Source organism: Xenopus laevis, chromosome 4S, assembly GCF_017654675.1.
Source record: "Xenopus laevis strain J_2021 chromosome 4S, Xenopus_laevis_v10.1, whole genome shotgun sequence".
Taxonomy (NCBI): Eukaryota; Metazoa; Chordata; class Amphibia; order Anura; family Pipidae; genus Xenopus; species Xenopus laevis.
This window is the reverse complement of record NC_054378.1, coordinates 127,726,165-127,741,468: the sequence shown is the minus strand read 5'-3', so window position 1 is coordinate 127,741,468 and position 15,304 is coordinate 127,726,165. Positions and strand designations below refer to the sequence as shown.

The following is a 15,304-nucleotide window of genomic DNA, read 5'->3' as shown; positions in this document are numbered from 1 at the left end:
GTAAATTAAACGTTCGGGTGGGTTTGTTTTCTCTGCTTTGACTCGGCTTCCTTATCTCTCCCACTGATACACTGACGTCTGTCACTATTACTGTATTTTTGCCTCTAGCTCCCAGAATTTGACAGATTTCTATATAGAATTTGAATTTTCTAATAATTTGGTCTTTATTTTGTACAGTGATGAATCATATCATAATATTCAGGGGTACGTTTAGCAGGGGGATCTTTGGCATAAATGTGACTGAATGTGGCGCCAGTGCATTTTGAGGGTCAGTGTTTCAGTAAGTGACTGAGCCATGTCATAAAGGGCAAAATGCAATGTTATAAGTGCAAATAAACCCTTCTGTAAGGTTTGTATTATCCTGCCAAAATGAAAGCAAAGACACCTAAAAGGGCATGTAAAGGCAAAAAAATAAAAATCCCATTTTTACTTTCTTTAATGAAAAAGAAACCTATCTCCAATATACTTTAATAAAAAAAATGTGTACCGTTTTTTATAAGAAACCTGACTGTATACAGTGAAATTCTCCCTTCATTTAATGCTGTGGATAGGAATTGTCAGACGGTCCCTAACTGCTCTGCAGGGAAACAATCATACTTATGAACAGCAGGGGGAGCCCCCACCTTACTTCCCAGCCATGCAGAACTCAAGCAGCTTTGTTTGTTTCCCTGTAGAGCAGTCGGAGACTGTGTAGAGATTTGTATTGGATTTTATTTTTGCCTTTACATCCCCTTTACTGTCTCCAACTCCAGCTGCAGGGACAAAGATCATGGAGCCAGATTTAAACAGATAAACTGGGATTCTATTTGGAGGATTATTTTGCTGCAGCCACTGGTTCTGCAGAGTTGGAGAAAGTTTGTATTAAACAATACAAAATCTATATAATCCCCATTAGATTACATGACAACACAGGACCCAGTGCAGTCTGTATATTCTGATTATTAATCAGTCTTGTTGTATCGGCTTCTGGCAGATATTATTTGACTTGTGCTGTTTTGATCAATTATGACGATCCCTAAGCAGCCCAGACCACACTGAGCATGTGCACAGTCTTGGTCTTGCAAAGATGTTTAACAAAGTTACAAGATGGTGACCCCCTGTGGCCAACTTTGAAAGCATAAATCATTTGTTTGATTAGACTTGTGGTGCAGTAAGTTTATGTTTAGTATACAAAAGACAACATTTCTAGCCTTATTCTATTTTACACTTTACTTACCCTTTAAATGTATATTATCAGGGTTTATGCAGGTGTGTTGCCCTTTAAAAGCCAAGTGCTGACTGTCAATATTTATTGCTCCTTCCTTCCAGGTCCTGCAGGGGCTCGTTGACGTGCGCATTCCCCATAATGAATTTTACAGACAATGTAAGTTAAGATGAACCACAAGACCATGTATATGTGCTACTACAAATCCCAGAATGCCCTGCCAGTCCATCCTGCCATCTCATTGATGTAACCCTTACTTTCACATTCCATATCCAAAACCAGTCACATAATTAGCCGAGTCCAGGCCCCCTGCAAACCGTGCATCGCCTTCTAGCCTGGGCCACCCATGATTTGTGGGTCACCTGCGACCCCCTCTTACTTTGCAGGCCCCCTTAGAGAGGCTAATTACTCAACTAGAAGTGTTTGGCTGCACTTTCCTCACTCTCTCAGCAAAATCCGTCTCCGGTGCTTCCAGCCAGCAGTGCTGTAAATGTAAATGAGACTTTCAGCTAATGGGCGACTGTTCCTATGAGACGGTTGTTATGAGATTGAGTTTATGTCTAGAATCCCTGCCATAAAGCAAGACAAGGATGCTGGGCTTTTGCATGGACCCCAGAGCCCCTGCACTTCCCCAGACAATTAGAAACCAGTAACAGTTTATTTGTGAGCAGCAAAACTGAACTCACTGGTCCCATATTGGACATTGATTTAAACCAGAACTGGAGACAATTCTTCCCATGAATCCCATTCACCAAAGAGCCAATCTCCCCGGCTGGATGTGACCTGCTTTTTGTCTGCAGAGACGGATAATTAAGTGCAATTTGATTACACAGAGTGATGTATAATGGATAAGAGCTTTAGGCAGAGATTAGCCATAAAGCACAGAAGAATCGCTGCGAGGCATTTATGATGCAATGTTGATTAGTTGTCATTATCCCTGGCAGTGACATCATAAACCCATTGGCATTGACTACGTGTCATTATCCCTGGCAGTGACATCATAAACCCATTGGCATTGACTACATGTCATTATCCCTGGCAGTGACATCATAAACCCATTGGCATTGACTACGTGTCATTATCCCAGGCAGTGACATCATAAACCCATTGGCATTGACTAAGTGTCATTATCCCTGGCAGTGACATCATAAACCCATTGGCATTGACTACGTGTCATTATCCCTGGCAGTGACATCATTAACTCATTGGCAGGACCTTAAACCCAATGGGGGCAATATAGTAACAGATTGTGCTCCCTGGTTGAAGTCAGGCTTTTGTCAGATGAAGGAAGTGCTTTTGAAAAGGGAATTGTAGTCTGTCCTCCGTCTAGATCAAGGCTCCCAATGTTTTTTACCCATGAGCCACAATCAATTATAAAAGGAGTTGGGGAGCAACACAAGCATTAAACAAAGTCCTTGAGGTGCCAAATAAGGGCTGTGATTGGCTATTGGTAACCGCTATGTGGACTGGCTCTGTTTGGCAGTATATCTGGTTTTATACAACTAAAACTTGCCTCCAAGCCTGGAATTGAAAAATAATCGCCTGCTCTGAGGCCACTGGGAGCAACAGCCAAGGGGTTTGGGAGGAACATGTTATTCACGAGTCATTAGTTGGGATTCACTGGTCTAAATGTACTGGGGACACTGCTATGAGAGGTTCCTTTTAATTCCCATTATTTTTTCTTTCTCTAGTGTTTATGGCTCTTGTCAATGAGAAGTCGAGACACAGTTTGCAGGAAAACATGAACAAAATTGTGGCTCCCACTCAGATAATCTGGGGCAAACAAGAACAGGTAAGAGTCTCCATCAGACTTGTGCAGGGCTGGGGGGATTTTCAGGGGCAACATCAGGTGGGACTAAAATCACTGGATTATTAGCACTTTGTTTAAAGCAGAGTTGGGATACAGCGCCACCATCTGGAGGAACAAGGGAGGACTAATATTAGGGTGCTGGTGGGTGTGGCTTTGGGCAGATAGGTGAGGTATGAATGCTCTGGCCAGTCCTTAGCTGAATACAGAGCAGCCTGAGTTCAGTAACACTTTATTTACATGGGGCAGGCTGTGGGTGCTATGCGTGTGTCCCTATCCCACACCCAAACTTGTATATCATTAGAGATTGTAACACCTGGTGCAGGTTGCAAAAAGAACTCCTTAGTACATGCGGTTTGGCCAGGGCTGCATTGTGCACCCCAGTGTTGTGTTCTACCGATGTCATGTTGTGTCACACATAAATGAGGCCTGAGGTCCCACATTATTATTAACATGTATTTTAAGAGTGCCAACATATTGTGCATAATATAACATACAGAGTAACATATATAACAACCAGGTGAGGAAGGCCCTGTGGAAAAGAGCTTACAATCTAAAGGGAAGGGATTGAGACACAAGGTGTGGGAGTGGCAAGATCAGAAATAAGCAGGTAAGAGATGTAACATAAGGTAATACATTTGGTAGCTAAACAGAGGGAGGGGAGGCTTCTCTAAAGAGTTTAAAGAGATGTAAAGCAGAAAGGTTGGGAAAAAGTTGGAGGAATGGAGAGAGGCTGAAATTTCTATCCCTTTGTGACTTGTTGGAGGAAGTGACGAAAAAATGTTTATGAAGCATGAGAGTGCAAAGAGGAGAGTGCAAAGAGCAAAGTGCAGAGAAGAGCGTGCAGAGAAGAGATTGCAAAGAGCAGAGAGGAAAGTGCAAAGAGGAGAAATACAGAGTAAACATTTTGAAGTGGGAAGTAACAAACAAATCAGTGTTTCCTTGATATCCCAGCTGGTTCAATGTTGATTGAATGGAATCCAGTTCCTAGAGCCTTGTCCAACTGCCATTTTTACTGCCATTTATAAGCAGTAAAATGTTATCACTAATGTCATCCCCTATGCTGGGCCTGAATTTATATGCAGCTGGTTGAGTAAACCAGAGCCTAATGAACTAATGAATCAATTATCCAGTGATCAAAGAGTGTTACAAACACCAGAACCAGAAGTTTTGGGGCTATAAAAATATCTCTTGCTCAATGAGGAATGGGACACAGATGTGAGATATTTATCAAAATCATCTGAAACAATGGCAGTACCTTTCTTTTGTTGTAGGTTCTGGATGTATCTGGGGCTGAGGTTTTGGCCGGTTCTATCCGCGGGTGCCAAGTAGAGATTCTGGAGAACTGCGGCCACTCAGTAGTGATGGAAAGGCCCAGGAAAAGCGCCAAACTCATGACGGACTTCTTGTCTTCAATTCAGAGCACAGAGAACAACAAGAAACACGAATAATATTTCTGGTCCTTCTCTCCCGTCGCGTTGAGTCTCTCAGGGATCCGGCAGAACCACTAGGAATAGAATGTAGTTCCTGGGCCGAGACCCAACAATGACTTTGTTCTGTGCCGCAGATAAGGGCGACCAATGGCACAAGCCTCTGGGACTGGGGATGAAGATACGGACGTCGGCCCAATAATTCTGTATCTCGTTATTTCTCAGTAGGACCCTGTGTCTGGTCCAAACCATGAAAACCCGAATTATGGCCCATAAGACCCATTATAGTCTGCCATGTCTTTAGGCTCTCAGCCTGCTGCATGTAGTTTCAACAAGAACTGGCATTTTGGTCCTTTTAGAAATTCTTATTTTTCATTTGGGCTTAGATACCGCGCTACAGGGAATGTTGGCGCTATATCAATGATAGTAAGATGATAACTGGCAGTTACAGGTGAAATAGAGTGAAAGGTTGAACTTGATGGACGTGTGACTACAATACTGTGTGTAACTTCAGGGAAATGGCCCCCAGCAGCCAATAATAATGTAACCAGTTAAATCAGAGAGCACAGATAGTGGCACACATAGTGTTAATAATTGGGCTGATTGTATGAAACTGACATTTGGGAAGGTCACAAGTCCCCCCCCCTCCCCTGTGTCCCATGGACTGACCCAATCACTGGAGGGTTTGATGGGTTAATGTGAGGAATGTTCTGGCGCCACTAATTAACCCTAACGAGTAACACTAATGAAAGTACTGTAACTGTATTTTGTATAGAGATCACAAAATGCACAAAAATACTGTGACAATGATCTGGGTGAGACTTGACATTCTGGCTCCATGATGCACAGCCGCATGCAGAGCATTTCTACTTCTGATAATAAATTATAATAACAACTTTGGCTCTTTCTATTGGTCTCCCGGGCGCGTGGGGTGGAGCTCCTCCTGCCCCGGGTTATTTGCAGGATGGGTCTGGGGCAGATTTGCATTTAGGCAATCAGACTAATCAAAGGAGCTCATTAGGCAGAAGGCAAGTGAATGTAATGCAAGACATTTGTTTAATTGTATTGTATTAAACAATACAAAAACTATAAAATCCACATTAGATTACATGACAACACAGGACCCAGTGCAGTCTGTATATTCTGATTATTAATCAGTCTTGTTGTATCGGCTTCTGGCAGATATTATTTGACTTGTGCTGTTTTGATCATTTATGACGATCCCTAAGCAGCCCAGACCACACTGAGCATGTGCACAGTCTTGGTCTTGCAAAGATGTATAACAAAGTTACAAGATGGTGCCCCCTGTGGCCAACTTTGAAAGCATAAATCATTTGTTTGATTAGACTTGTGGTGCAGTAAGTTCATGTTTATGTTTAGTATACAAAATACAGCATTTCTAGCCTTATTCTATTTTACTCTTTACTTTTTACATCTGCACTGAAATCAACCTCACGTCCTTCTTTTTGCTTTTCGCTACATATTGTTGGTGGAGGCCCTGTGGACAGATCACCTGCATAATAATATAAGAGTAGCCATAGGAGTGTGAGTTTAGAGCGGTCTCTATCGTTGGTTTGAGGTGATTTCAGTGTACACTGTATATATATATAATACACAAAAGCCATGAATATCTTGTAAATTATATCCTTATTAACGGTGAGTTCTGATGTCATCAGTTATAAACGGTGAGTTCTGATGTCATTTCAGTCACATGACGCACTGAAATTTGTGTATTATAATAAATAAAGTACCCCCAGTTGTAAAATATGAGGATATTAGAAGTTACCTCGGAGTTCCATGACCTGTATAAAAACACTCGGCCTTCGGCCTCGTACTTTTATATGATCATGAAACTCCTCGGTAACTTATAATATCCTTATATTTTACAAGAGGGGGTACTTTATTCACTATATAAATATATTATAATACCTCAACAATTAAGATAAGGTCCTTTTGGTTTATTCCAGGCATTAGATTTGCAGTACCTGTTAAAATCCATCCTTTTTCTGTATTTGGTTTTTAAGAAATGAGAGAAGAAATTATTTTCCTGTAGAACGCCCACCCTCCCTTTATATTTTGTGCAATGCTCTGGGCCAGTTCTTTGCGGCCTCTCAGGCAGGTGGGAATAACGTGTCCATATCCAGAGTGTAAATGTGGCGATAATAGTTGTGCTACAAAGTGACCAATAGCATCTGTGCTGTTCACTACGATTGTACCTCCCCAAGGAAAATCCTCTTGGCTCCATGTTGCCACAGAATGTTTCTAATGTGTGGGGCAATTACTAATAATATGACTTTGGCCTTGTCAGGTAAGTCCCCCCCACTGTGACTTTATCATTTCAAGGAATAGTTCAGTGTGAAAAGAAAAACTGGGTAAATAAATAGGCTGTGCAAAATAAAAAATGTTTTTAATATAGTTAGTGAGGCAAAAATGTAATGTATAAAGGCTGGAGTGAACAGATGTCTAATAAAACAGCCAGAATCCAACTTCATGCTTTTCAGCTCTATAACTCTGAGTTAGTCAGTGACTATAAGGGGGGCCACATGGTACATTTCTGTTCAGTGAGTTTGTAATTGATCCTCAGCATTCAGCTCAGATTCAAAAGCAACAGTTATGTCCCATGTGACCTCCCCTCAAGTCTCTGATTGGTTACTGCCTTGTAGCCAGGGTAACCAGTCAGTGTAAACCAAGAGAGCTGAAAAGCAGGAAGTAGTGTCTGACAGACATCAATACATATACATCCAACCACTCCAGCCTTTATACATTACATTTTTGCCTAACTAACTATATTAGATACATTATTTATTTTGCACAGTCTATCGATTTACCCAGTTTTTATTTTTACACTGAACAATTCTTTGAATCATGTGCTCAGCCTGGGGGGATCATGTGTAAAGTCTGCAGGTGACACTGCCCCTAGTGGTGACAATAAGAAACACTGGCAGTTAATTTGCTTTTATGGGAAGATGTTACAGTGTTCTGATCCGAGTTTCCAGAGTCTATTGCTTCCCCCTCAGGCGCCTCACAAATGTAAACTGAAGGGTGAGATTAGGGGGTACATTCCTATAGGCTAAAGAGGCAACTGGGATTGCTTGTACTTGATCCCAACTAAGATATAATTAATCCTTATTGGAAGCAGAACCAGCCTATTGGCTTTATTTAATGTTTATATGATTTTCTAGTAGACTTAAGGTATGAAGACCCACATTACACAAAGATCAGTTATCCAGAAACCCAGGTCCCGAGCATTCTGGATAACAGGTCCCATACCTGTATTACAATTACTGCCGGCTTAGAGAACATTGTGTTACCCAAGGTGTATCTGTAATGGAAATGTGTTGTTTTTGAAGTACAACACCCCCAATCCTGACATCCAGTCCCCATTATAAGTTCACTCCTTGCTATTTGTTTTATGGGGCCCTCATGCCTCAGTGTTGGATGTTTAAAGCAGAAAGGTGAGTTCCACCTGTGGCAGCTGCTTGATGAACTGGGTCAGTCCTAGGGAAATAGCAGTAGAGCTAATTAGGGCCTTATTGGGCCCCTCCGTTTGTAGTTACACCCCTGGTGATGGTCAAATCTGTCCCATTTTGCTTCGTGGAAAAATTTGAAAAAGGCATATTTTCAAATATATTCATTTATTTTCTAGACTTTTTTTTTTTTACTGCACAGGTATTGTAGTTCATTTCTGTGTATTTCCTTTATTTTTAGAAATCAAAAGTGTTATGTATTTCATGTGCAGCCCCAGAAAAATTTTCGAATGTGGCCCCGAGACGCCCAAAAGGTTGGACACCCCTGCTGTAAATTATAATTCATAATGTACCCCCTAATTTATAGATATGTGATCACCTCGGAGTTATGCGGCCCTCGTGCTTTTATATGGTCACATAACTCCTCTGTGACTTGTAATATCTTTATAAATTACAGTAGGGGGTACATTATCCACTATATAATATATTAGGGATGCACCGTATCCAGGATTCGGTTCGGGATTTGGCCTTTTCAGCAGGATTTTGGCCGAATCCTCCTGCCCAGCCGAACCAAATCCTAATTTGCATAAGCAAATTAAGGGCAGGGAGGGAAATCGCTTGACTTTGTTTTCGGTTCTCGGCCGAATCTTTCGCAACGGATTCGGAGTTTGGCTGAATCCAAAATAGTGGATTCGGTGCATCCCTATAATATATATATGTATATACATATGAAAATATGCGTGTGTGTAAGTAAAAGACCAGTGTGGGCTGCTTTGGTTTTTTTGCCAGGGCTGCTTTTTACTCCCAGTCCGGCCCTGTCACTGGGGAAGCAATGGGGCAGCATCAAAGGTGCAAGAGGAATAGAATCACAATCACATTTCAGCTTGAATTGTTATGGTCCAGTGTGAAAGACATAGATACACACATACATTATTTCCCTGGGCTGGACTTGCAGGTCTGTCATTCTAAGATTTTGGTTTTCAAAATGTGCTTTTTTTTTTTTTTTTCAGCGAAGCATTTTTATGATTTTGTATTAGGGTTGATACCTTTTCAATTGGGGGCGGGGCGAATGACAGGGGCAGGCCAGTGGTGTTGGGGACAGGGTGGATAATGGGGTTCAGGGCTGATGATGTGGCAATTGATTGGCTAATTGCCGTGTCATTAACTTCAATGTCCTGTCTGGATTTCCTAATTTGGAAGTACGGACAGACATCCAAAAACAGGGCTGTTTGGGAGAAATCCGGATAGATGGCAACCCTACACTGTAGGTGCTCTCATCATTTTCCCATTCCTTTTCTGTTTTCAGCCATATTAGCAGTTTTCAGCACTTTTTTACTGCTAGGCAGGGGTCACCTCAACAGCCAGGCCCGGATTTGTGGCGAGACCCCAGGCCTAGGGCAACAAAAACGATAGGGACGGCATGCCATCCAGTCTCTTCCCTAAGGAGCACTGGGGACTCAAAGCTCAAATGCTTGAGAACGCGCTTGCTTGCGCTTGTGCGGGGAGGATCCAGCTGGGTCAGCGCTAGGACCATGAGACGCACAAGAAGCAGCCGGCACTGCGGCCTTGGGCGCCACCTCGCAAAGTCCGGGCCTGTCCACAGCTCTTTGGGAAGGTCCAGAGTGTCAGCCCCTCGGCACTTTCTATGCACCGCCAGAATTCCTTTAACCCTTGCAGTGCTGACTCTCAGTTGCCCAGGAAAAGCGCCAAACTCATGACGGACTTCTTGTCTTCACTTCAGAGCACAGAGAACAACAAGAAACACGAATAATATTTCTGGTCCTTCTCTCCCGTCGCGTTGAGTCTCTCAGGGATCCGGCAGAACCACTAGGAATAGAATGTAGTTCCTGGGCCGAGACCCAACAATGACTTTGTTCTGTGCCGCAGATAAGGGTGACCAATGGCACAAGCCACTGGGACTGGGATGAAGATAGGACGTCGGCCCGATAATTCTGTATTCGTTATTTCTCAGTAGGACCCTGTGTCTGGTCCAAACCATGAAAACCCGAATTATGGCCCATAAGACCCATTATAGTCCTGCCATGTCTTTAGGCTCTCAGCCTGTTGCATGAGTTCAACAAGAACTGGCATTTTGGTCCTTTAGAAATTCTTATTTTTCATTTGGGCTTAGATACCGCGCTGCAGGGAATGTTGGCGCTATATCAATGATAGTAAGATGATAACTGGCAGTTACAGGTGAAATAGAGTGAAAAGGTTGAACTTGATGGACGTGTGTCTACAATACTGTGTGTAACTTCAGGGAAATGGCCCCCAGCAGCCAATAATAATGTAACCAGTTAAATCAGAGAGCACAGATAGTGGCACACATAGTGTTTAATAATTGGGCTGATTGTATGAAACTGACATTTGGGAAGGTCACAAGTCCCCCCCCTCCCCTGTGTCACATGACTGACCAATCACTGGAGGGTTTGATGGGTTAATGTGAGGAATGTTTCTGGCGCCACTAATTAACCCTAACGAGTAACACTAATGAAAGTACTGTAACTGTATTTTGTATAGAGATCACAAAATGCACAAAAATACTTGTGACAATGATCTGGGTGAGAACTTGACATTCTGGCTCCATGATGCACCAGCCGCATTGCAGAGCATTTCTACTTCTGATAATAAATTATATATAACAACTTCGGCTCTTTCTATTGGTCTCCCGGCGCCGTGGGGTGGAGCTCCTCCTGCCCCGGGTTATTTGCAGGATGGGTCTGGGGCAGATTTGCATTTAGTCAATCAGGCCAATTAAAGGAGCTCAAAGGCTAATTAAAGGAGCTCATTAGGCAGAAGGCAAGTTAATGTAATGCAAGACATTTGTTTAACTGTATTGTATTAAACAATAGAAAAACTATAAAATCCACATTAGATTACATGACAACACAGGAGCCAGTGCAGTCTGTATATTCTGATTATTAATCAGTCTGCTGTATCGGCTTCTGGCAGATATTATTTGACTTGTGCTGGTTTTGATCATTTATGACGATCCCTAAGCAGCACAGAACCTCACTGAGCATGTGCACAGTCTTGTCTTGCAAAGATGTATAACAAGTTTACAAGATGGTGACCCCCCTGTGGCCAACTTTGAAAGCATAAATTCATTTTGTTGATTAGGCTTGGGTGCAGTAAGTTCATGTTTATGTTAGTATACAAAATACAGCATTTCTAGCCTTATTCTATTTTACTCTTTACTTTTTACATCTGCACTGAAATCAACCTGCCGTCCTTCTTTTGCTTTTGGCTACATATGTGGTGAGGCCCTGTGGACCAGATCACCTGCATAATAATAATATAAGAGCAGCCATAGGGAGTGTGAGTTAGAGCGGTCTCTATCGTTGTTTGAGTGATTTCAGTGTACACTGTATATGTATGTGTGTAGATATATATATATATTATAATTATTATAATTCCTCAACAATTAAGATAAGGTCCTTTTGGTTTATTCCAGGCATTAGATTTGCAGTACCTGTTAAAATCCATCATTTTTCTGTATTTGGTTTTTAAAAAATGAGAGAAGAAATTATTTTCCTGTAGAACGCCCACCCTCCCTTTATATTTTGTGCAATGCTCTGGGCCAGTTCTTTGCAGCCTCTCAGGCAGGTGGGAATAACCTGTCCATATCCAGAGTGTAAATGTGGCGATAATAGTTGTGCTACAAAGTGACCAATAGCATCTGTGCTGTTCACTACGATTGTACCTCCCCAAGGAAAATCCTCTTGGCTCCATGTTGCCACAGAATGTTTCTAATGTGTGGGGCAATTACTAATAATATGACTTTGGCCTTGTCAGGTAAGTCCCCCCCACTGTGACTTTATCATTTCAAGGAATAGTTCAGTGTGAAAAGAAAAACTGGGTAAATAAATAGGCTGTGCAAAATAAAAAATGTTTTTAATATAGTTAGTGAGGCAAAAATGTAATGTATAAAGGCTGGAGTGAACAGATGTCTAATAAAACAGCCAGAATCCAACTTCATGCTTTTCAGCTCTATAACTCTGAGTTAGTCAGTGACTATAAGGGGGGCCACATGGTACATTTCTGTTCAGTGAGTTTGTAATTGATCCTCAGCATTCAGCTCAGATTCAAAAGCAACAGTTATGTCCCATGTGACCTCCCCTCAAGTCTCTGATTGGTTACTGCCTGGTAACCAGGGTAACCAGTCAGTGTAAACCAAGAGAGCTGAAAAGCAGGAAGTAGTGTCTGACAGACATCAATACATATACATCCAACCACTCCAGCCTTTATACATTACATTTTTGCCTAACTAACTATATTAGATACATTATTTATTTTGCACAGTCTATTTATTTACCCAAGACAAAAGGAACACCAAGAGCCCCAATAGTGTAATATGTTTTTACAAGGAGTAATGGTAGAGTAAACAAGTTAATACTCACACACCAGGGTTACCAATAGGCAACCACTGTATAGGCAGGTGGGGAGATTATCCTGACCCCACTCAGGAATAAGACGTCGCTCTCTGTAGAAGAAAAAGGGGATGATACCCCTCCACTCGGGGTGACTCGATATAGTAGTAAGACAAAACAGAGGCGCCAAAAGGATAAAATTAGCTAAAAACACTTAAAAACCCAATGGGTAATTCAGAGGAGGTAATAGTGGACTTACCTCCTCCAATCAGACACCAACGAAAGTGGTAATTTTCAGTAATAGTTTATTCACAAAACAGTATTGCAACGCGTTTCACAGGCATTTCCTGGTTCATCAGGCAATATGGAACGACAGTGTCTTTGTATAAACACACCAGGCGCCTCTGTTTTGTCTTACTACTATTTATTTACCCAGTTTTTATTTTTACACTGAACAATTCCTTGAATCATGTGCTCAGCCTGGGGGGATCATGTGTAAAGTCTGCAGGTGACACTGCCCCTAGTGGTGACAATAAGGAAACACTGGCAGTTAAATTTGCTTTTATGGGAAGATGTTACAGTGTTCTGATCCGAGTTTCCAGAGTCTATTGCTTCCCCCTCAGGGGCCTCACAAATGTAAACTGAAGGGTGAGATTAGGGGTACATTCCTATAGGCTAAAGAGGCAACTGGGATTGCTTGTACTTGATCCCAACGAAGATATAATTAATCCTTATTGGAAGCAAAACCAGCCTATTGGCTTTATTTAATGTTTATATGATTTTCTAGTAGACTTAAGGTATGAAGACCCAAATTACGGAAAGATCAGGCATCCGGAAAACCCCAGGTCCCTAGCATTCTGGATAACAGGTCCCATACCTGTATTACAATTACTGCCTGCTTAGAGAACATTGTGTTACCCAAGGTGTATCTGTAATGGAAATGTGTTGTTTTTGAAGTACAACACCCCCAAATCCTGACATCCAGTCCCATTATAAGTTCACTCCTTGCTATTTGTTTTATGGGGCCCTCATGCCTCAATGTTGGATGTTTAAAGCAGAAAGGTGAGTTCCACCTGTGGCAGCTGCTTGATGAACTGGGTCAGTCCTAGGGAAATAGCAGTAGAGCTAATTAGGGCCTTATTGGGCCCCTTCGTTTGTATTTACACCCCTGATGATGGTCAAATTTGTCCCATTTTGCTTCGTGAAAAATTTGCAAAATTTGAAAAAGGCATATTTTCAAATATATTCATTTATTTTCTAGACTTTTTTTTACTGCACAGGTATTGTAGTTCATTTTCTGTGTATTTCCTTTATTTTTAGAAATCAAAAGTGTTATGTATTTCATGTGCGGCCCAAGAAAAATTTTCGAATGTGGCCCGGGAAGCCAAAAGGTTGGACACCCCTGCTGTAAATTATAATTCATAATGTACCCCCTAATTTATAGATATGTGATCACATTGGAGTTATGCGGCCTCGTGTTTTTATATGGTCACATAACTCCTCTGTGACTTGTGATATCTTTATAAATTACAGTAGGGGGTACATTATCCACTATATAATATATTAGGGATGCACCGTATCCAGGATTCGGAATTCGGGCCTTTTTCAGCAGGATTTGGCCGAATCCTTCTGCCCAGCCAAACCTTTGTTTTCCCCTTTCTACCCCTAATTTGCATATGCAAATTAGGATTCGGTTCTCGTCCGAATCTTTCGCGACTGATTCGGGGTTCGGTGCATCCCTATAATATATATATCTATATATACATATGAAATATGCGTGTGTGTAAGTAAAAGACCAGTGTGGGCTGCTTTGGGTTTTTTTGCCAGGGCTGCTTTTTACTCCCAGTCCGGCCCTGTCACTGGGGAGCAATGGGGCAGCATCAAAGGTGCAAGAGGAATAGAATCACAATCACATTTGAGCTTGAATTGTTATGGTCCAGTGTGAAAGACTAGATACACACATACATTATTTCCCTGGGCTGGACTTGCAGGTCTGTCATTGTAAGATTTTGGTTTTCAAAATGTGCTTTTTTTTTTTTTTTGTCAGCGAAGCATTTTTATGATTTTGTATTAGGGTTGATACCTTTTCAATTGGGGGGCGGGCGAATGACAGGGGCGGGCCAGTGGTGTTGGGGACAGGGTGGATAATGGGGTTCAGGGCTGATGATGTGGATTGATTGGGCTAATTGCCGTGTCATTAACTTCAATGTCCTGTCTGGATTTCCTAATTTGGAAGTACGGACAGACCATCCAAAACAGGGCTGTTTGGGGAGAAATCGGATAGATGGCAACCCTTACACTGTAGGTGCTCTCATCATTTTCCCATTCCTTTTCTGTTTTCAGCCATATTAGCAGTTTTCAGCACTTTTATACTGCTAGGCAGGGGTCACCTCTCAACAGCCAGGCCGCGGATTTGTGGCGAGACCCCAGGCCTAGGGCACAAAATGATAGGGGGCGGATGCATCCAGTCTCTTTCCTAAGGAGCACTGGGGACTCAAAGCTCAAATGCTTGAGAATGCGCTTGCTTGCGCTTTGTGCGGGAGGATCGCAGGCTGGGTCAGCGCTAGGACCATGAGACGCACAAGAAGCAGCCGGCACTGCGGCCTTGGGGCGCCACCTTCGCAAAGTCCGGGCCTGTCCACAGCTCTTTGGGAAGGTCCAGAGTGTCAGCCCCTTGGCACTTTTCTATGCACCGGCGCAGAATTCCTTTAACCCTTGCAGTGGCTGACTCTCAGTTGGCACCAAAGCCTAAATACTAGCAGTCTAAAAATGCAAATATCTCAGAAACGAATAAAAAGTGATTGAAAAATTGCAAAGAGTGTCAGGGAAGCAGCTTGAGTTAGCTTACAACAATTCATTGTTTGGGGTTAATAATAGATTGTCCCCTACCATCACCCCTCCCCAATAAAGTCAGTTATAATAAATCATTAAAATATATTGCCTGACATGCCCTGTGGATCGGGAATCGATGAGAGGGCCAGAGGAGGGAAGCCATGCAGTATATTCCTGGGAATCTGTGTGGTGTT

At 42.2% G+C, this 15,304-nt stretch overlaps 1 protein-coding gene across 1 annotated transcript; it reads left to right on the top strand.

Moving 5' to 3' along the window:
• The first annotated feature begins 1,161 nt into the window (after positions 1-1,161).
• On the top strand, positions 1,162-9,815 carry LOC121393400 (monoacylglycerol lipase abhd6-A-like). The gene is made up of 4 exons (XM_041561849.1): positions 1,162-1,363; positions 2,896-2,996; positions 4,286-4,389; positions 9,607-9,815. The coding sequence occupies exons 2-4, from the start codon at positions 2,901-2,903 to the stop codon at positions 9,677-9,679; spliced, it is 273 nt and encodes a 90-aa protein (XP_041417783.1). The 5' UTR covers positions 1,162-1,363; positions 2,896-2,900; the 3' UTR covers positions 9,680-9,815.
• The last annotated feature ends 5,489 nt before the right edge of the window (positions 9,816-15,304 follow it).

What these genes read in the sequence shown, in the direction of transcription:
- LOC121393400 (XM_041561849.1), top strand. Translation starts at nt 2,901, where the DNA reads ATGGCTCTTGTCAATGAGAAGTCGAGACACAGTTTGCAGGAAAACATG. An exon ending in TCTGGGGCAAACAAGAACAG is followed by an intron (nt 2,997 to 4,285) that starts GTAAGAGTCTCC and finishes CTTTTGTTGTAG; the next exon opens with GTTCTGGATGTATCTGGGGC. An exon ending in GTAGTGATGGAAAGGCCCAG is followed by an intron (nt 4,390 to 9,606) that starts GAAAAGCGCCAA and finishes TCAGTTGCCCAG; the next exon opens with GAAAAGCGCCAAACTCATGA.